This window comes from Cherax quadricarinatus, chromosome 35 (genome assembly GCF_038502225.1).
Source record: "Cherax quadricarinatus isolate ZL_2023a chromosome 35, ASM3850222v1, whole genome shotgun sequence".
Classification (NCBI taxonomy): domain Eukaryota; kingdom Metazoa; phylum Arthropoda; class Malacostraca; order Decapoda; family Parastacidae; genus Cherax; species Cherax quadricarinatus.
This window is the reverse complement of record NC_091326.1, coordinates 9,592,633-9,615,031: the sequence shown is the minus strand read 5'-3', so window position 1 is coordinate 9,615,031 and position 22,399 is coordinate 9,592,633. Positions and strand designations below refer to the sequence as shown.

General features: G+C 37.9%; 1 protein-coding gene across 2 annotated transcripts in view; it reads right to left on the bottom strand.

Moving 5' to 3' along the window:
- LOC128705478 (chromosome-associated kinesin KIF4A-like) overlaps window positions 1-21,203 on the bottom strand; it is a 47,995-nt gene extending 26,792 nt beyond the window's left edge. Inside the window, exons 1-8 of one of the 2 annotated variants that reach the window (XM_070091373.1) lie at window positions 21,056-21,203; window positions 19,819-19,957; window positions 18,313-18,516; window positions 13,771-13,966; window positions 10,770-10,924; window positions 4,254-4,432; window positions 2,504-2,678; window positions 674-849 (exon numbers count right to left, since the gene is read on the bottom strand). In XM_070091373.1, coding sequence (XP_069947474.1) covers window positions 674-849; window positions 2,504-2,678; window positions 4,254-4,432; window positions 10,770-10,924; window positions 13,771-13,966; window positions 18,313-18,516; window positions 19,819-19,953 — 1,220 coding nt within the window. In that variant the 5' untranslated portion in view covers window positions 19,954-19,957; window positions 21,056-21,203. Of the gene's footprint in view, window positions 1-673; window positions 850-2,503; window positions 2,679-4,253; window positions 4,433-10,769; window positions 10,925-13,770; window positions 13,967-18,312; window positions 18,517-19,818; window positions 19,958-20,715; window positions 21,007-21,055 lie in introns of those variants that run through there. The other variant, XM_070091372.1, reaches the window with a different exon arrangement.
- Window positions 21,204-22,399: the final 1,196 nt, after the last annotated feature.

The window sequence follows — 22,399 nt, the reverse complement described above, 5'->3', positions numbered from 1 at the left end:
TTCAGTCTCAAGATTGATGGACTGAACACATTGACTCCAGAATGAGGGACTGATTACCTCAAACTCTCAAAAAACAAAAACAAGTTTCTCTTTTTAACTTTAGTAATGTATACAGGAGAAGGGGTTACTAGCCTCTTTTTCCTGGTATTTTAGTCGCCTCATATGACACACACGGCTTACGGAGGAAGAATTCTGTTCCACTTCCCTGGAGATGGCTGGACAAATGATTCCTCAATAAAGATTTCCATATGCTGAGCAGGTGTCTCAGTCTTCAACTTGTTGGTTTTCTAAAATTATTTACATCACAAGTTAAAGTTTGTAAGACTTGCCAGTCACCTCTTGTGTGTTCAAAGAGAGGAAGAAAAAAACAGAAGTTCTGCTAGTGTAAAACATTTAATAAATAATGACCTGCAAAACTGTAATAACTCATTTGAAAACAAAATGAGGATTCGAATTCACAAAAAGCCAGTATTGAAACTAGCAGGCCAGTGCAAGTTATAATTAAGAGGATTTGTTTCACTCATATACGACCTGACAGCAGTACCTCCCTGAATGGTTGATGTCTAGCAATCTCTTACTTGTAGGTTATGAGCTTTGTTGCATAAAGGCAGACCAACACAAAAAATACCTGACAGTTCTAATAGCGTCAATGAGTAAAGATATTACAACTCACCTGATTGACGGAGTATTAATGGTAGCATTGAGCGGGGTAAACAATGGTCGTGCTGCTTTCTTGTGTACTGGTGTACACACTGTATTGTTGTGTTTTGTTTTTTTCAGTGAAGATAGTGTTCCTCTCTGAGGTAATGGAGTGGCTGACAAACAATCAAAACGTCGTTTCAACCCATGCTGTCAAATTAAATACATTAAGTTAACATTACCTACTTGCAGCTATAAAACAAACCTTTATATTATGAAAACTCTTAGATTCTTAAATATACTTTTGCTCAGGGAAAGTGCCACAGTTTCTATACTAGGAGGGCTTAGGGGTGGAAGTAGAGGCCTAGGAGACCTCTTTTGATGCACCATTATTATTATTACTATTATTTTTATTACAGTACTTTTTTATTTGGGGAATCTTTGGAGATCTGAGAGAATTTTGGGGACTGAAGTGCCCCCCTTCCTTGCTGCTACCCTGCTTTTCCTACTCCCTGATCACAAAAATATGGAAATGCTAATGCAATTAAAATAATAAAACTAGCATTACCATGTATTTTATAGAGTACTTCACATAGTCAATGCATGCATTTATCTGTACTCCACTGGTCTAGCCACAATGCTGCATGTAAGATGGCTTTATGAAAATAGTGTGTAGAGTTCAATTCACATAATTGTTGTCGATTCCCTATATGCAATATTTTTTGTAGATAAAATTTAGGTTCTGCAAGTTCAATCCTCCATTTCTTTTTTTTCTTTTTTAAAAGAAAAAAAAATTGCAGCAAATTCTGAAACATCTGAAAAATGGGCTAAAACCTGCCCCATTTTAAAATTGGTTATCCCAAATGGTAGACGTCCTAACCAGCCATGAATTTTAATACACCAGTGACTTCTTTCTTGACTCACTTTACTCTCAACTTCACTATACATACTTCTTTTAAGTGATCATTCATGCATCCCAGATAGTTAGATTCATCAACAGATACTACTGTGGCATTTTCTTACTCTTCACACAGAAATCAGTGATACAAGGATGAGCTGACATGGCTCATTCATGTCAGCCACCTGAAGGTTACGAGATGAGACCAAGGGCTGGGGGCTCCCCTCATCCTGGACAAACTTAAATAGGTAATTAGGAAAGTTCCATCACTCTCCACTACAAATACCTGCATTACACTTTTACTGTACTTTTCTAGATTTCTTCTCTCACATTTACAAAATTTTCCTCCTAAAAAAAGTATTTCCCATTCATTCTATAACAAGAATCATCTGCATACATCAAATTTTAAACTCTTTACTTATTCCTAGCATGCATGTCCATGTCTCACCTTGACCAGTTTCATAAGATCAACCTTATGAATATAATGGAAAAGAATAGGGTCAATAGCTATGTCATTGTTGGCAAAATCCTACATTTATATCACTAATCATTTACTATTTACACTTCTATCATAAACTCAGAAAAACATTTAAAAACATTCATCTATTCACACAATATGCTTATGCAATATCTATGCAGGTGTGATACACATTAGTCATCTTCACATACCTCTTCACTAGATGTCTCATTGCAAGTATCTTATCTCTACAACCTTACCCACCTCATTCTTAATCACCTGAACTGCAACCATCCAGTCCACTGTCCTGTACAAATCATTTCACCATACCTATTTAGCAAGTCAAAAAAGGTAGGGATTGTCTCTAAGAATTTGAAAGACTGTAAATACATGCATTAAGAAAACAAATGAAATAAAATACATGTATGTATTTACAATACTTGTAAATACATGCATTAAGAAAACAAATGAAATAAAATACATTACAGTATAAGTAATTCTTAAAATACCTTAACAGAGGAAAACACTTGAGGCTTCATCCTGATATTTCTAGCTTGTTCAGCAAATCGTAATGTATTAATGGTTTCATGCGTATTGAAACTTGCTGGGTTCACACAGGCAATCAAGGCTGTTTGGCTGCTCCCAGTAAGAGAGTCCTTGAGAACTCCTGTCAGTATGGATTCTCTGAAAAAATCAGGAAAAGATAGTGTTTACTAAATCTTCCATCACTATATTATTTAATTTTTCCACTTTCATTGTGTGGAAATTATATTTTCCAGACTGGAAACCATTATATAAAATAAATGATAAATATTCCATATAATACATAGCAATCTTCCATGAAAACTCCTACCTACATGATTAAATGTGTACCATGAGACAGACTGGCTACAATGGCCAAAAAGTGCTCTAAATTATCATGTGTGTAAAATATTTCAAATCCTCATACTGTAAGAACTAATAAATGAAATAGGTATTGTGCAGTACTCACCTATGTGGTTGTAGAGGTCAAGTCCTAGCTCCTAGCCTTGCCTCTCAACCTGCTACTTTCTAGTTTCACTCCCTCCAAGCCTTGTGGGCCCTAGTTTACCTACTCTTTAAACTATTTATGGAGCCTGCCTCCAACACTTCTTTACTGAGGTCAGTTCACTGCCCAATCACCCAGAAACTGAAGAAATACTTCTTAACATACCTGTGGCTCATGTGTCTAACTTTTAGTTGTGCCCAGAGTACCAGTTTTCTGACTCTCAAAGAGCTTATCCATGTCTACCCTATCAATTCCTCCAAATATTTTTTATGCTATCACATCTCCCCTAGTTATTCTGTCCTCCACTTTTGTTTCAGTCAATTTCATTAGCCTCTCCTCATAGCTTATACCCTTAAGCTCTGGAACAAGCCTTGTTGTATATCTCTACACATTCTCCAGTTGAACACGATTTTTACAGGAGTGGGTTCCATGCCAGTACTGCATACTCCAAGAAGGGCCTGACATATGTTGTAAAGACTAAAGAGTCCTGAATGACTTTGAGATTCCTAAAGGCTACTCTTAGATTTGCCAGATGAGCATTAGCTGCAGAGGTTATTTAGTTATCATGAGCCTCTGGCAAGAAGCTAGGCACTATGCCCACCTTAGATCTTTCCAAGAGGTCTGCACCCTCTGTCCTAATTCTATATTCCCATGCCCAGTCTTCTGGCTCCGTTTCCAATCTTCATAATCTTGCATTTACGGGGCATGAATTCAAGCAACTATTTACCTGGCCATGGTGTAATTTAACTGACATATACCTCCTCAAAGGCTTTATGTAAAATGTGACTTAATTACAGTATTAAATTTTTTTTTTTTTTTTTTTAGTACAACAATTTACTAATATTTCAATGTTCATATTTCTGCTGCTGAAATTACCATTTATGTAAACTTTTTTTTTTAACACACCGGCCATCTCCCACTGAGACAGGGTGACCCGAAAAAGAAGAAACACTTTCATAAAGTTTTTCTTCTCTTTACATGCAGCATTTTATATGGGAGAAGGGGTTAGTAGCCCCTTGCTCCTGGCATTTTAGTCGCCTCTTATGACACACATGGTTTACGGAGGAAGGATTCTACTCCATTTCCTCATGGAGTTATGCAAACATGTATAAAAGTAAAAACATTTACTGATTAAAATACTACAAAATATCACAGTGAATAAAGTAAAAACATAAATTGTGCAGAAGACCACTTAACGTGTAACACAAAAGAAAAATAAAATGTTATCATACCGGTAGGAAGCAAAACTATCTGCTGAGTTACTAAGAGCAGACAGAACTTTGCCTAGTGCTAACAGATCCTTATTAATGTTGACACCTTCCTCAAACTGCAGTTTGGATGTTTGTGCTCGTCCAACACTTTCTGCTCCAGCTAGGTCCACTAGTTTAAGGCATCCACAATGATTTTCATTCTAAAAAGTAATGTGCAAATAAATAAGAAGCAAGTTTATAACTTAATGATAGACAAGTGAAGCATAATTCTCTCTTCCTCACCATGTACCAAATCCCAGAAATAGGTTCTCCTTGACTTACAATGGGATTGCATTCCGATGAACCCACTGTAAGTTGAAAATATCCTAAGTTGAATACAGTGGAACCTCTGATCACGAACCCTTCAAAACATGAACAAATTGGTTCACAACCAAAATATTAGCTAAATTTTTGCATCTGGTCACGAACACATAATCGAGTGACGAACAAACACAGCCATGCCATTTTTTTCGCACGTGCCTCATCAACAAAACCTGCGAAGGCGTCATATACCGGACCTCGAATTCAGCGTGGAAGAAACTTTTACCTGAATGCGTTCCTGAACAAGATCTCAAAGAATTTGAGACCTCTGTTGTGGAGGAGAACGTGTCCATGGGCAAGAGCATGGGTCTTGTAGTTGACAGTGACGACATCGAGGAACTGGTAGAGAATCACGAGGAGGAACTGACAACAGATGAACTCGATGAGCTCCAGAATGAGCAGCATAAGGTGCTCACTGAGGAGTGGTCATTGGTGGAAGAACAAGAAAGGGAGGAGATTAAAAGTGATGTGATAAAAGCCATCACAGAAAAATGTAATGAGTGCCAGGGTTTCTTTGAGAAGAACCACCCTGAAAAAACTGTTATAAACAGTGTTGAACATGATGAATGATAACATGGTCTCTCATTTTCATAAAGTTTTGATGCGAAGGAAAAGACAAGTCACATTAGATCGGTTTATGATGAAGCTTGGTCCACCAGATAAATGAGAGAAAACACCTGAAGAAGAATGTCCCTTCATCGTGGAGGACTCTCTCTCAAAACAGTAACCTCCTCCCCACTTATGTTCCTCCTCACCTTCACGCCAGATGTCGACTCATGCAAGGTTAGTTTCCTTGTTTGTTTATGGTATGCTTTTTCTGTTATTTAAGTTTTTTTCTCTATTAACCCTTTGACTGTCGCAACTCCAAATCCTGAAGTGTCTCCTGGTGTGGAAAATAATAATAATAAAAAAAAAAAAATAAAAAAAAAAAAAAAAAAAAAAAAAAAAAAAAAAAAAAAAAAAAAAAAAAAAAAAGATTAATTTTCTGATTGTTTCAAGCCCCAAAAATTTTAACCTCCAAAAAATTTTTGCGATCAGTACTTACCGAGATACAGAGGAGTAAAGCTGGCAGAAAATGAGCTGCGTATGGCAACAGTGGCGAATGCCGCTCACCCGGTAGACTTTGGTTTATTGTATTGGAAGGTTTCTTGTTTTTTCACTATTTTATTTTTTCACATAACTTATGTGGCCTGTGAGACCAAAGTAAGGTGCAATGTACATATATACACTCATTGTATACAACACAATAAGCGCACAAACATAATTATCAATATAGTTTACAAAACTTGTTTACACAAACATACAAAATTTTTTTTATTACTAATGTTCTATAATATATATACAAATGTACAGTCACTGGACATATTCCTAGAAGTTCTGCAGCTTGTGGAACTCTTTGAAACATGGTTTCATACACAATGGTGTTTTACACTCCTCACACAAAACGAGTGTCTCTGTTTTTGTGGGCGTTTTTTTGTATGTGCACAGACGAAACACCTCGTCTGAGCACTTTTCTTCGTAGTAGCAGCAGGCAGTTGTGGTAGGTAGTTTTTTTTTTTTTTTTTTTTTCAACAAGTCGGCCATCTCCCACCGAGGCAGGGTGACCCAAAAAAAGAAAGAAAATCCCCAAAAAGAAAATACTTTCATCATCATTCAACACTTTCACCACACTCACACATTATCACTGCTTTTGCAGAGGTGCTCAGAAATACAACAGTTTAGAAGCATATACGTATAAAGATACACAACATATCCCTCCAAACTGCCAATATCCCAAACCCCTCCTTCAAAGTGCAGGCATTGTACTTCCCATTTCCAGGACTCAAGTCCGACTATATGAAAATAACCGGTTTCCCTGAATCCCTTCACTAAATATTACCCTGCTCACACTCCAACAGATCGTCAGGTCCCAAGTATCATTCGTCTCCATTCACTCCTATCTAACACGCTCATGCACGCTTGCTGGAAGTCCAAGCCCCTCGCCCACAAAACCTCCTTTACCCCCTCTTTCCAACCCTTTCGAGGACGGTAGTTATCCTAGGTAAATGTTCCTGTGTCATCATTCCTACTTACCTTTCTTTCTCTCTTCATTCTTTCCTTCCTTCCTTCTGGTTTCTATAATATAATATATACATATATATAGCCGGACTCGAGTCCTGGAAATGGGAAGTACAATGCCTGCACTCTAAAGGAGGGGTTTTGGGATATTAGCAGTTTGGAGGGATATGTTGTGCATCTTTATACGTATATATGCTTCTAAACTGTTGTGTTCTGAGCACCTGTGCAAAAACAGTGATTATGTATGAGTGAGGTGAAAGTGTTGAATGATGATGAAAGTATTTTCTTTTTGGGGATTTTCTTTCTTTTTCGGTCACCCTGCCTCGGTGGGAGACAGCCGACTTGTAAAAAAAAAAAAAAAAAAAAAAAAAAAAAAAAGTCTCTGGACACTTTCATTGGTGTGTGTGTGTGTGTGTGTGTGTGTGTGTGTGTGTGTGTGTGTGTGTGTGTGTGTGTGTGTGTGTGTGTGTGTGTGTGTGTGTGTGCACGTGTGCATGTGTGCATGTGTGTGAACTTCTAAATGTGTTGAGTCAGGATCTGGCAGCTGTCAAAATGACATATTGTTTCATTACTCACTCCCCCTACCATCTGTCAAAACAATGGGGTCGGATGCTCACTTCCCCTGCACGTGTGCATGTGTGTGAACTTCTAAATGTGTTGAGTCAGGATCTGGCAGCTGTCAAAATGACATATTGTTTCATTACTCACTCCCCCTACCATCTGTCAAAACAATGGGGTCGGATGCTCACTTCCCCTCCGTCCTCCTAGTAATTATCTTTCTTTCTACTTCCATCTTCCTTCTTTCTTTCTTCTGGTATCCTGGGCATTGCTTTCGGTCACAAACTCCTCAAAACCATGAAATTGATCTTCACTGACACTTCCATCTGTCTTAGAGCATCACTTGGGAAGAGAAGAGTCCCAGATTCGCCGGGGAGTCACATACTTCTTACCGCTAGACATGCTGAAAAAGGACTACTGAAATGGCATTCTCACAATGCACCACTGGCTCCCCGATTTTTTTCATATGGTGCACACTGACCATGGAGACCCATTTTCTCACATGTGGGCCTACCAGCTTTCTCCTGCTTGATTTCAAGCCGCTAGAATTTTGGCGTATTAATACGTCAAACACTGTGGCTCGTAAGATGCATACACCTACCATCCGACTTACAACCTGCTCGACTTACGACCACTCGACTTACGACCGTGTTTTTTATGTCAAATTTCTGGGAAATAAACAACTATTTGATGTCCATGTCCACCGCTCAGATACAGGTTTTTCCTTTTCCGTTTACCGAAAACCTATGCACAGTGGCATATACATTCACTACTTTTCCTATCATGCTTCCCCTGTCAAGAAAAGTGTTATCTCCCTCTTTCTCCGTGCCCTCCGCATCTGTGATCCTCAGTTCCTTCCAGCAGAAATTTCCACTCTTCATAATTCGTTTTCCCGTCTTGGCTACCCTTCCCATTTCATAGACTCTGCCCTCTCACATGCTAAATGCAATTTCTTCTCTCCCAAACTCTCTACTCCTGGTAACTCTTTTATCCTCTGCCTTCCCTATATTTCCGGTCTTTGTAATCTCAACAATTCTCTCCGTCCCTTAGACATCAAGCTTACCTTCCGCCAGACTAACACTCTTCGCACTAATCTCGTTCATACCTCTCCTCCCTCTACAGATGTTCCTGGTGTCTACTCTATTTCTTGCTCCTCCTGTCCTCTTCAATACTTCAGAGAAACTGGTCGATCTCTTTCTGACAGACTTAGGGAGCACAAAAATAGTGTTAGGCTTGCCGACGCTAACAATGCTCTTTTCTGTCACGTCAGAGATCATAGCCATCCTATTGACTGGTCTTCTGCTAAAACTATCTTCCCTACTTCCAACTCGAAGTCGCCATCTAGTTGAATCCTCTCTAATACACAACTTTCCTTGTATGAATCTTAGCCCTGGCTTCGTCTCTGTACATGCCTTCCTCTCCCACTACATTGTAAAATGCTCCAAACTTCAGAACACCCGTGACTTAACCTGACTCCTCATTTTTTCTTTTTCTTTTCCCTCTTCCCCTTTCCTCTTTCCTTTTTATCCTCTGGGTTGTCTTTCTCTTTTCTGTCTCGTGTTTCTGTTCCTTCTTCATTTATTTCACCACTTCCCCTTTCACGCACCTGTGCGCTTGCTCTCCCTCTGTGGGCACCTAGCTCTCTTGCAGTGCTCCCCTTCCTTTGTATTTGACTGGCTCGTCCTCCTTATTCCCCACTTCTACCACTACTACTACCTCTTCTACCACTACTACTACCTCTTCTACCACTACTACTAATACTACTGATGAAATTAAGACAAATGTGAGGCGTCTGGTTGTCTTTGTTGTGGACGTTTCGCCATCCAGTGGCTGGCTGGATGGCGAAATGTCTACGATACGGATGCCCGGGTGTTGTGCATGTGTCTTAATTTCATCTTGTCGGTATTATATACCATTCTTGTACTACTACTACTACTACCACCACCACCACCTCTTCCTGCCTATATATAGCCGTCCTGCTCCACTTCTGGTTAGTGTGACTTTGTAAATGGTCCAAGTCGGACCGAAACGTCGTCGTAAGCTTCTCTCTTTTATGTGCGGGTTATTTGTGTATCGTTCCAGTCATGGTATTGTGCCTTTTTTTGTTATTTGTGTTGTACACAGTGTTTATCCTAAACCTTACAGTACAAAATACAGTACTAACAACATAAAAAGTAAAGTAAAACATGAAATACCAAAATAAAACAATAAAATAAAGTCATTACAAAAATGTTTTGTTGATATTCAGTAGTAAAGTTCGACTTACGACCGGTTTCTCGGAACCGAACTCGGTCGTAAGTCAGATGGTAGGTGTATATACGACCGAAACAGTCAAAGGGTTAAACTGTGCATTATTTTGTATAATTAAGAATTTTTTATATAGCCGGACTTGAGTCCTGGAAATGGGAAGTACAATGCCTGCACTTTGAAGGAGGGGTTTGGGATATTGGCAATTTGGAGTGATATGTTGTGTATCTTTATACGTATATGCTTCTAAACTGTTGTGTTCTGAGCACCTCTGCAAAAACAGTGATTATGTGTGAGTGAGGTGAAAGTGTTGAATGATGATGGGAATTTTCTTTCTTTTTGGGTCACCCTGCCTCAGTGGGAGACGGCCAACTTGTTGAAAAAAAAAAAAAAAAAAAAAAAAAAAAAAAAAAAAATTTAAAACTTTGATTATTTTTCCTTTGCTTTAAACTCTTAAAAAAAAAAACTGTTTACAGCGAATACTCACGCAATATTAGTTTTCTCTGTTGTTCAAGATTTTCTTAGTGTTATTCAGTTTTTATATTTAGTTTACTATTACACTGTACATTTTATGAAATAATTAACTATTTTCGTACTTAAAAATCTTAAAAAACAATATTTACATACAGTTCGTAGGGGTCTGGAACGGATTAATCGTATTTACATACAATCCAATGGGAAAATTAGGTTCGGGTCACGACCAGTTTTGTAACGAAATACGGTTGTGACCAGAGGTTCCACTGAATGAATATATGACTAATAAATAAATAACTGTCACTGAATAAGTAAATAAACAAATAATTACTGTAACTACCAGTAATGAAGAGTATATAAATGAATGCAAGTTTATCCTATCAATAACTGTACAATACTGTACAGAAAAAAAAAAAAAAAAAGTTTCACACCATCGTAAACTTGAAATATCTTAAGCTGAACCATCATAAAGCAAGGAGTATTTATGCAATTTCATTAAGCTGCTATTAAAAGTGAAATATAGCTCCAACGTACAGCTGTGGTATAATAACGAGACTACTTCATCAAGAGGGGGTTCAAATTTGTGGATAACATACAGCCCCATGACTGTCTTTGGGAGTGAATTTGAAAACTAAAATTATGTGCCCAGTTAGCCAGGCAGGGAGATTTGGTCAAGGATCAAGATTCTGGCCAAGAACTTATGGAACTGTACTAAAATGAGACTTCCAAGGAAGCTGAATACACTAAAAGCAATGGGACCTCAGGATACTGTTACCTAGAACATTAAGAGTTTTTACTGATATAACTTCTCCATAGTTTTAATTTATGACAAATACCTACTTTTAATGTGAGGTATATAAGTGCATGGGAGCGTGAAGAATGCTGATTCATTGCTGTGGCTCCAACACTTCGTAAACTATTTCCCTTTTCCAAAAGTACCAAACCTTCCTCAATGCTTTTCACATTCTTCTCCACCATTGCAACTGGTGACACAGCTGCAAGTGTTAATAATTAAACTGTAACATTAGAAAATTCCCAGGGAACAAAATCATACCATATAGTAATGGTTATTACAATTTGGAAACCAATTTATTATCCACTTTATTACTCAAAAATATTAAAGTCAAAGCCTACATTTCCTCTCTTCTAACTGCTTTGGTATCAAAACAAATTAGCACTGGAAAATTCAAGGCTCCACACTCTTCATCCGTGTCCATCATATCCGTAAAGCACCACCAGCACAAACAAGATTGACTACGAAACACTTTCATCATCATTCACCCTATCACTGTCTTGCCAGAGGTGTGCTGATACTAGTTCAGATGCTCCTCTAAACTGCAATATCCCCACCTCTTCTTCATAGTGCAGGCACTGTATTTCCCACCTCCAGGACTCAAATCTGGTTAACCAGTTTCCCTGAATCCCTTCAAATCATCCTATTTTGCTCTATCTTCTCTCAATGCTATACCTACAGATCTCATTTTATGGCTATCACTCCATGGTTGTATTTGTGAAGCCTTTAAAGTCCACATAGACAACAGCAAAAATCAACAAATCAGAGATACATGTGAAGGTTAGTGTAAAGCTTTATATGAAGTGGACCTCCACCCACACAGCCATATGGAACCCACTGAAATATTATTTTTTTTTTATTAACACATCGGCCGTTTCCCACCAAGGTAGGGTGGCCCGAAAAAGAAAGACTTTCGCCATTATTCACTCCATCAATTCCTTGCCAGAGATGTGCTTACACTAGTTATAAAACTGCAATATTAACATCCCTCCTTCAGAGTGCAGGCACTGTATCTCCCATCTCCAGGACTCAAGTCCGCCCTGCCGGTTTCCCTAAATCCCTTCATAAATATTACCCTGCTTACACTCCAACAGCACATCAAGTCCTTAAAAGCATTTGTCTCCATTCGCTCCTAACACGCTTACACATTTGCTGGAAATCCAAGCCCCTCGCACACAAAACCTCCTTTACCCCCCTCCCTCCAACCTTTCCTAGGCCAACTTCTACTCCGCCTTGTCTCCAATACAGATTTATACAGTGGACCCCCGCATACCGTTGGCATCACATAACGATTAATCCGCATACCGCTTGCTTTAATCACAAAAATTTTGCCTCGCATACCGCTTAAAAACCCGCTCACCGCTGTTCGTCCGAGACGCGTCCAATGTGCGCCTTAGCCAGCCTCACATGTTCCGCCGGTGGCATTGTTTACCAGCCAGCCTCCGCGGTAGCATCCAAGCATACAATCGTAACATTTCGTATTATTACAGTGTTTTTGGTGATTTTATCTGGAAAATAAGTGACCATGGGTCCCAAGAAAGCTTCTAGTGCCAACCCTACAGCAATAAGGGTGAGAATTACTATAGAGATGAAGAAAAAGATCATTGATAAGTATGAAAGTGGAGTGCATGTCTCCGAGCTGGCCAGGTTGTATAATAAACCCCAATCAACCATCGCTACTATTGGTGGTACAGCTGCTGCTACTGCACTGTCAGCTGCTGCTGCTGCTGTAGCATCGTCTGCTCCTGCTGTAGCATCGTCTGCTGCTGCTGTAGCATCGTCTGCTGCTGCTGTAGCACTGTCAGCTGCTGCTGCTGCTGTAGCATCGTCTGCTGCTGCTGTAGCATCGTCTGCTGCTGCTGTAGCATCGTCTGCTGCTGCTGCTGTAGCATCGTCTGCTGCTGCTGTAGCATTGTCTGCTGCTGCTGTAGCATCGTCTGCTGCTGCTGTAGCACTGTTGTTGGTGTGGCTTATTGAGAATATACCAAGAAACAATTAACCCCAGAGGATTTGCCACCCAGGATAACCCAAAAAAGTCAGTGTCATCGAAGACTGTCTAACTTATTTCCATTGGGGTCCTTAATCTTGTATCCCAGGATGCAACCCACACCAGTCGACTAACACCCAGGGGAACAGGGAAAAATGCCTGGAACTAGTGCTCATATTGGTGAATTTAAAGCCAGCAAAGGTTGGTTTGAGAGATTTAAGAATCGTAGTGACATACACAGTGTGATAAGGCATGTTCTGGAAGAAAATACCAAACAGGACCTACAGTACTCAGGAGGAAAAGGCACTCCCAGGACACAGTGTCTCATCAGTCATTGCTGCATCTTCAATAAAGGTAAGTGTCATTTATTCTTCATTTAGTAGACTAGTACATGCACAATATATACTGTGCATGTACTACTCTACTATTGTGCATGTATCCTTCTCTTTGTGTGTAGGAAAATGTATATTTCACGTGGTAAAAATTTTTTTTTCATACTTTTGGGTGTCTTGCACGGATTAATTTGATTTCCATTATTTCTTATGGGGAAAATTCATTCGCATACCAATGACCCCTCTTGCACGGATTAAAATCGGTATGCGGGGGTCCACTGTACACTCTCGAAGTTATTCTATTTTGTTCCAACCTCTCTGCAAGTCCAAACCAAATTTCTGGCTATTTTTTATAGGATACTTTTACTAGTATTTTAAGGACACCAAAGAAACCAGAAGGCCTTAAAAATAAAAAAAAATAAAAGGTATAATGAAATGCTGCACTGCAAACTAAGTGTACTCAATAATGTAATATTTTATAAATAAATTTCATGTTCTGGAAATTTACCATTTAAAATTAAAGGAATATGAAGAAGTCGGAAAGTAATAATAAAAGGCTAGCAGCTTTGAAGCTTATGAAATAACTTCAAAAATTAAGTTTTGTATGTTACCTTATGAATGGCCTTGTATTAAAGATGTCAGTAGGCTTACTGCATCATGAGGGTGAGTGACAGACTTTCATCTTCAAAATAAAATGTTAAGGTAAGGTTGAAAATTTATTTTTTTTACCTCCACCAAGTCCGAGTTTGGTCTTCAGTGGTACTCTGGTTGGAGTCAAGAGGTCGAATAACTTCTTATTGTAAATTTCTATGAACGAGACTGTGACACACTGTGAGCTCCTTAACTCTAGGTCTTGGGAGGGCTGGGAAGTCTCACTCACATCAAGAAGGGTATGCAATGCTCTTTGTAAAATTCCTTCATCTTCCTGAAATCATATTATTATTATAATAAAAAAGAAGCGCTAAACCACAAGGGCTATACAGCCCTGAAATTATAATGTGCAACAATAAAGGTCAGAAAAAAATTAAGACAAAAGTAAATGGCTCTGAAAGACCATTAAAAAAAATCAGTGGGTTAGCAAGCTGTATAATTTACAAAACACCAAGATCATTTGCCTATTAAGTACAGTTAATGTAAAAAAATGCCCTATGCATTATTTGGCTGCCTTCAATACTAATTTTCAGCAATCTAAACCATTTGTTAAACTGTATTATGACTAATATACAGTATCATTATTTCAAATAAAATCACAATGCAGTATAAGAATAATTTTACTAAATTATGTTTTCAACAAAAAATAGAATCTCTTACTGTCGAGGACAAAAAAAAAAAATGGTTGTTGGATTCTTAGGTAGGCCCTGCCCTTAAATCTCCACCACCACAGAAAAGTGACTCAGCTTCAGGAGAAAAATGTTAATTTGGGTACCAAAAGAAAAAACTCATTAAAATACTCAATACTTTGGACATTAAAATACTCTAAGTGCCCTAAAGTGCACTTGGAGTATTTTAATGTCCAAAGTAATACTCTACTCTGGTAGGTTTGTTGATGAGGCAAAAAGTTAAGCTGGCCTTGAAATTCAAGGTGTGAACTCTCAGAATGCCCTAAGGCTACTAGCTGCATCCTAAGTGCCTTCTAGACACTTAGGATGCATACCCCTGTTCTGTGTGGCCTTGAGGGTTACCGAGTTTGACAGACATTTTTGGCTAGTGACAAAGGCAGAAGTAAACTGTTGACAAGAGAACTGCTAAGATCATCGGATTACGTAAGGCCAGGATATTCCCCAGATTTTAACCCCAGTAAAAACCTATAGGCTGTGATACAGATTTGCTAGGGGAAGAACATCAGCCCATTCCACAGCTTTAGGGCATTATCCAAAAGTAATGGGGAAAGTTATGCCATAAAACCCTGGAGAATGCATGTTAATCACTTCCTCGATAGTTGGAGGATGTCCTAAATTTAGCAAAAGGAACAACCTATTTTGTAGTTATGATTCTAGAGGGGGCTGGCATACTTTATGACTATTTTGTTGAATGGGATAAACACAAAATGTAATGAATACAACAAAATGGATATAAATGCTCTGGAAAACATACAAAGGAGGATGACAAAGTTGATCCCAAGTATCAGAAATCTTCCCTATGAGGATAGACAGAGGGCCCTGAATCTGCACTCTCTAGAAAGGCATAGAATTAGGGGGGATATGATTGAGGTGTATAAATGGAAGACAGGAATAAATAAATTATTATTATTATAATCAAAAAGAAGCACTAACCCACAAGGGCTATACAGCAGGGAATAAATAAAGGGGATGTAAATAACGTGCTGAAAATATCTAGCCTAAACAGGACTCGCAGCAATGGCTTTAAGTTGGAAAAATTCAGATTCAGGAAGGATATAGGAAAGCACTGGTTTGGTAATAGAGTTGTGGACGAGTGGAACAAACTCCCGAGTACAGTTATAGAGGCTAAAACGTCGTGTAGTTTTAAAAATAGGTTAGATAAATACACGAGTGGGTGTGAGTTGGACCTGATTAGCTTGTGCTACTAGGTCAGTTGCCGTGTTCCTTCCTTAAGTGAATGTGACCTGACCTTACTAGGCTGGGGCATTGGCTTAAGCCGGTAGGAGACTTGGATCTGCCTCGCATGGGCCAGTAGGCCTGCTGCAGTGTTCCTTCTTTCTTATGTTCTTAAATCCTTCAATTTCTCAAAGCATTTCTTTCTGCTGGTTAAGCGATAATTTCTAGTAAATCAGCACAGCCTAATTTTTTTTTTATTATTATTATTATTATTAAAGCTCTGACTGTCACAGTACATCATTCCCATTGTTGCCATAAAACTGTTTATTACATATATTATGGCTGATTACACATATCAAGGTAAAAGACTATTTACACTTCACCCATTTACAAAAGTGGAAAAAATTAGGTAGATTCAAACAACAAAGCCAATAAGTGGCAAAAAAGACAACTGCAGAAACTTTATTGAAACATGGATTGACTAGACAAACATGTTTCACAGAAAAAATTAACCAAAAGTAAGTTTTGCATGTAGAAATGGTGGTCTGAATATGGGTGCTAGGGAGATAAGTGAAAATTACTAATACAGGACTAAATTTTTTTTTATCAGTCAGTCTGTGCTGATGACTAATAAATTTCACATACAATAGCTTGATATATAGGAACATTTCTGGACCCTGAAAAAGCTGTACATGTTTGCTAATGGAAGTCAGAGCTCAGCTTATGCCCAGAAATCCTGAGCGCAGCCCATTTACAAGCAATTGGCACCATGCCCCTCTATACATTACTGCCTGCCCATGTTGAGCCCATGACATGCTGTAGAACCTGACATTTTATGTGCTTCAAAACACCCAGCAGCTAGGTTAGGTCCTGGCACTCTCCCTCACCTTCAAAAAATTCCTCTCACAGATCTATTCTTAACCTATCCTATCTTTCACATTTATCACTAAAGTTTTTCCAGTACATGATGTGTACTTCAGGTACACTAATCATTACATGAGAATAGGTAAATATTTGTAAAAAGTGGGCACCAACCCTTGGTTTAATGCAAGGATGTACAACCTCTTTAGTCATTAACCCTTTGAGGGTCCGTCCTGTAGATCTACGGCTTTACGTTCAGGGTCCAAACCGTAGATCTACGTCATGAGCTCAGCTCACTCTGATAAACTGTGAGTGGTACATTTGGGCCTAGATATGAGAGAATACATCTATGTGGTATGTGTGCACCACATAAAACAGATCCTGCAGCACGCTGTATATAATGAGAGAAAAAACTGAAATCATGATTTTTCGATTAAAACAGCGACTTTGCAGTGTTTTTTTGTATGTTTTTTTATAGTTGTATTTGCGATTTCTTAGTCTCATTTGATAGAATGGAAGACATATTACAGAAATAAAGATGATTTTGATTGGTTTTAGCACTGGAAATGGCTTGAAACTGAGCTCAAAGTAGCAGAAATGTTAAATTTTCGCCGATATTCAAGAGTAAACAAACGACCTCACACGTCTAATACACCCCAGCTGGTGGGTCTAATATGCATTCACAAATATGGTGATAATATTTATACAATTATTACAGTATTGCATAACAGTAAATCTTCTATTTTTTGGTGTGAATAAAAATTCATTGTGAATAAAAAATCAAAATGGAATTTATTTGTAAAGCCTCAAAACGTAACTAATGAACAGAGGAAATGTTAGTTTAGTTCCAGGAATACCTACATTGTTTATTCTGGACCCTATTTTGAAATTGGAATATTTTGAACTTTGTGTAAAATTGGCCAAATTAACAATTTCTGATCACTTTAATTTGTAGTTGAAACAGTTGACTTGGTGATTTCTTGTGCTCAATCGATAGAATAGAAGTAATACTAGTGAAATAGCTAAGAATTTGGTTGACTGGAATAATGTAATTGGCCTAAAATGGGAGTCAAAGTCGGCAAAATTACCGATTCGTAAATATCGCTGACACATCAAAATTCGCGAGCATAATTTCGTCAATTTTCCATCAAATTTCGTACTTTTTGTTTTATTACCTTCACAAAAAGATTCTCTACCATTTCACAAGAAAAAATAACAATTTTTTTTTTTTGAAAATTCTTGGACACTGGTGCACCACTTCAGATTTGGGCCTTGGACCCTGAAGGGGTTAAACATTACCCAAAAAATAAGCTATGCAGTACAGTATACAGCTTATGGGTACTTTCAAGTCAATGGAAGGTATTCAGTGTCAGTGGTACAGTAAAATCTTGATTTAATGGACCCTATTTAAGAAATTCTGAATTGAACAGGCAAAATACAGAAACAATGGATGAAGTCTGCTAAAATCAAGATTGTCTATTATTGTTAGTCAGTTGGGTAAACTGAATTTGAATTTAACAGTCCATTAAACCCAGAATTGTCTGTTATTGTTGCAGTCCACTGTGTAAATGAATTTTCAGATTTAACGGACAAAGTCAGTTAAATTCATAATGTCCCTTATTGCTACAATTGCGGAAAATCAGTTTCATTATTGTATTCCTGTTTAACAGACAATCAGTTTTGATGGACACTCAGTCTCTCCTATTAGTTTATTAAATCATGGGTCCACTGTAGTTTGATTTTAATTTAAACAGGACACGGAGGACTGCAGGTTGTGCCTTGCTGAGGATATCTTATGCAAACTGTATTACACAAGGTAAACAGTTTTGTGACCCACAAATGGGTCACAAATGTGACATGGTAAACAGGACAACAAATTACAAATAAAATTAACCTTTGCACTACATGGGTTTGTACCCATTGTGAAGGTCTTTCCTGATCCTGTTTGACCATATGCAAAAATAGTAGCATTGTGACCCTCCTTTACTTTGGTTACAAGAGGTGCCACTGCCTTCCTAAAAACTATTTCTTGTGTACAGCTTTCTTCAAAGACCTCTTCAAACTTGTACGGTCTATCATGTGCATCATCGACGACAACCTGAAAAATGAATTTTTATAAATATATCACATGTGGATCACTATATAGAGATATGCAATTATGTACTAGGATATTTATTTTAATCAAAACTACAGAGATACAAAGAAATTTTTAAAGAAAATGTGACAATTCACAAGTATTTTATGAAATGTGAATAAGCATACAGTCATCAACAGTCAAATTATTTGATTTTATGACCCTTTGTTGCTACTGGATACTGCAGTACTGTAGTCTCTCCTTGGTGAGATTTCAGTCATTGCCAGGCAAAGTGAGAGAGATTTAGTGGCACTATGATACTGTGCCAAAGCTGTGGTTTAGGGTTAAGGATTAAGAGTTGGCATATCCTGCATGGCATAATAGATCAATTATGATTAATCCAACATGCTGTTATTGAAGCTGTTCTTATTTAAGAATTGGCGATTGATTTTACCATACACAAGCTGGTTTCTCATTAGTGTGTCAAATGATTGTTGGAAATTGTCCTAAAGTTAATATATGTACTTTATGCTACTTATATTACGAATGCTGCAATGATAAATGATACTGAACAAAATAAAATAAAAAATTATGGAGGCGAGCCCGAGTCTGTACGGAAGGGATACAAATTATAGATTTTAAACACTTTTGCAGATGGAAATAGATTTTGCAAGTGGATATACTTTGACAGTACTTTTATTTAAAAGTGAATAACTCAAGAGCCAATATGAATCAAAATGAAGTACCATGCCAAGTAAGGACACTACTTTCACTAAACAAAAGTTTAGATTATATACTGTACAACACTGTACAGGTACACTGGTACAGTAGCATTACAAGTTTTGACTTTTATGGTTACAGTGCCCCATGGCCTTGTGGCTAAAGCTCTCACTTCACACGGCGAGGGTCCGGGCTAGATTCCCGGCGAAGGGGTGGAAACATCAGATGTGTTTCCTTACACTGGTTGTCCATGTTCACTCACCCATCAGTAAAATGGGTACCTGGATGTTAGTCGACTGGAGTGGGTCGCATCCTGGGACAAAACTGACCTAAGTTGCCCGAAATGCTCTGCATAACAAGGGGCTTTCTACATATATAGAAATATGTCAATGATGTCAGCTAGGCCTGTATACCTTGTACATGTACTTGTAGTAAATAAAGATATTATTATTATTATTTATACATCCCACAGAGTACTATACCACATGAATAAAGCTTAGGATAAATCAAAACATGTACAGTGATTTTAAAGTGAATATTACATATAATGCAAATTTTTATTATTATTATTATTTTTATTGCAACCTCATTTGCAATTCTTGGTACCTCTTTATTTGCAGCACAAACAGCTAAGATGCTCCGCGCACCCTGCTCCTCTTCCTGCTGTAGGAGAGGCCGTGTACGCACATAAACTTTGACATGCCCACCACAGGCATGTGGGGCTATGGGTGTCACAAACATATGCCTGCAAAAAAAAAAAAACATTAATTTTTTTCATAAAGCTGAAGAGCTATACTATATTAAAGGCCTATACAATACATGCTACTTTTCATTAATTCGCTATCTTTGTTAAATATTTAAAAAATTCATGATTATCCTTCAGAGAAAGTATATGTATCTAGTATTGTGTTAGTCCTATCATATTAATTGTCAACTTATCTGTAAGAATTGTAATATTTAAACTGTCAGAGTTGCACTGAGTAGTAGCAGTCTTGCAATATATTATGGGGGAGCGCTAAACCCATAGGAATTATACAGCATCTGCGGGATGGATGGAAGGCATTTGGGTTAAATTCAGGGAACTGAAGCACATATCCAATTCCCAAGATCAAGAGCCTTTCACCAGCGTAAATTATTATAGCCAAAAAGAAGCACTAAACCTTCAATTATTATTATTATAATCAGGGGGGAAGCGCTAAACCCAGAGGATTATACAGCGCCTGGGGGGGATGTGGAAGGCATTCAGGCTTAATTCGGGGAATTGGAGCACAGATCCAATTCCCTAAATCAAGAGCCCCTCACCAACATCAAGGAACCTTCCTTGAGGGAAGTCTTACAATATAACCTTGAATTTCTTGTTAATTATCCAACAAATCAAATTATAATCGTTATGAAAACGTTTATCCTCAAAACTTTCATTTTTAAAGTATTAAGGATAAAACCCTGATTATATTATTCATGGAGAAGAGTTAAATCCGCAAAGGTCAAAATAACAATACGTACATATATTTAAGCAGTAAACTCGTAAGGGTCATAAAAGCGACAGCCTGGGAATGCGATAATCTGGTTTAATCTAAGGAAAGGAGTATTATAAACCCATAAGGGTTATACAGCACTGCAGTCTGGGGAATGTGACTAATCTGGTCTGATCCAAGGAAAGAATTATTATAAACTCATAAGTGTTATGCGGTGCTGCAGTCTGGGGAATGAGACAATCTGGTTTAATCCTAGGAATGGCATATTATAAACTCGTAAGGGTCATAGTGATGCAGTATGATGGATAGTGTCGTAGCATAGAGCCAGATGCAAGTGTCAGAGGAATAGAACGTTGGTAGAGCCTCACCTGCACTTGTCACAGCTCTAAATAAAGATAATCCAGAGTTCACACATCAGTTACTGTTTGAATAGTTACCAAACAGGCATACCAACAGGCACCAACAACACAGCATCTCATATCTCCACCATGTTCAATCAGTAGCTTTATTTTCATATTTCCATCCATTTAAAATTAAAAACTAATAAAAGAAATAATTTTACATTCGGTGGGAGAGAGCATAAATGACCTTATGATATATATTTATGAGAGTAGATTACCACCCTGACATAGCTAGTCCACGCATCTGATGTATATTTCATCTATCTCAATAAGTCTTATTCCAACGTTTAGTAGTTACGTAATTATTTAGGCTAGTGATATATAGACGGTAAATAATATAATAAAATTGGCTTCATTCGCAGTATGTTTTATGCATTGAGAAAAAACAACCATAAACTGTAATAATCTTTATTATCTAATTAAACTTCACTAAACAAAATAAAAACAAAATGTAGTTTACATTTGACAAAATTTTTATCAGCACATAAAAAGTCACTAACATGCCGTCCGTTACGGGCAGACTAATAATGCTTACAGACTATTAAAACTAAATATAGGTTATTCAGTGGGAGGCTTTTTTTAATGTACAAAAAGTGAGGCAGTTAAGTAAACAATAGCACAATTTTAGTATTATTGCTAAAACGGTTGGATTAGATTTTTAGATTTTGCCACCGAAGTGGCTAGTTTATTGTGCACCCCATATCCATCCTGTGGACGGTAGCGCGAGAGCATATGGATACACAAAAGGCCTAGGAACTAGGCCCCAAAGGGTTAACCTGGAGTTTACCTGGAGAGAGTTCCGGGGGTCAACGCCCCCGCGGCCCGGTCTGAGACCAGGCCTCCTGGTGGATCAGAGCCTGATCAACCAGGCTGTTGCTGCTGGCTGCACGCAAACCAACGTACGAGCCACAGCCCGGCTGATCCGGAATACATATGGATTTATATCTACATATCTATAGTTCACTTATCTGTTACAAGCAAATTTAGGAAATTTGCTTAGTATATCTGGTATCTTATTTTCATTAATAAGATATCTTGACATGTCACATAGGTTATTATACTGTCTGTCTCTGTATTCCTCAATAAGTGGACAATTAAGCACATAGTGTTCAAGAGAATGACCATATGCCTGATCACATAATTTACATTTAGTTTGATCATCATCTGTGTGTCTCCCAAACTGCCAGAAGTACTTATAACCAAGCCTAAGCCTGGCCACTACAACATCAGTCAGTCTGTTCACACTGCAAGTTGCTCCATAAACATACTTATCTACGTTCATGTTATCATAGTGGGTTATAGATCTACTCA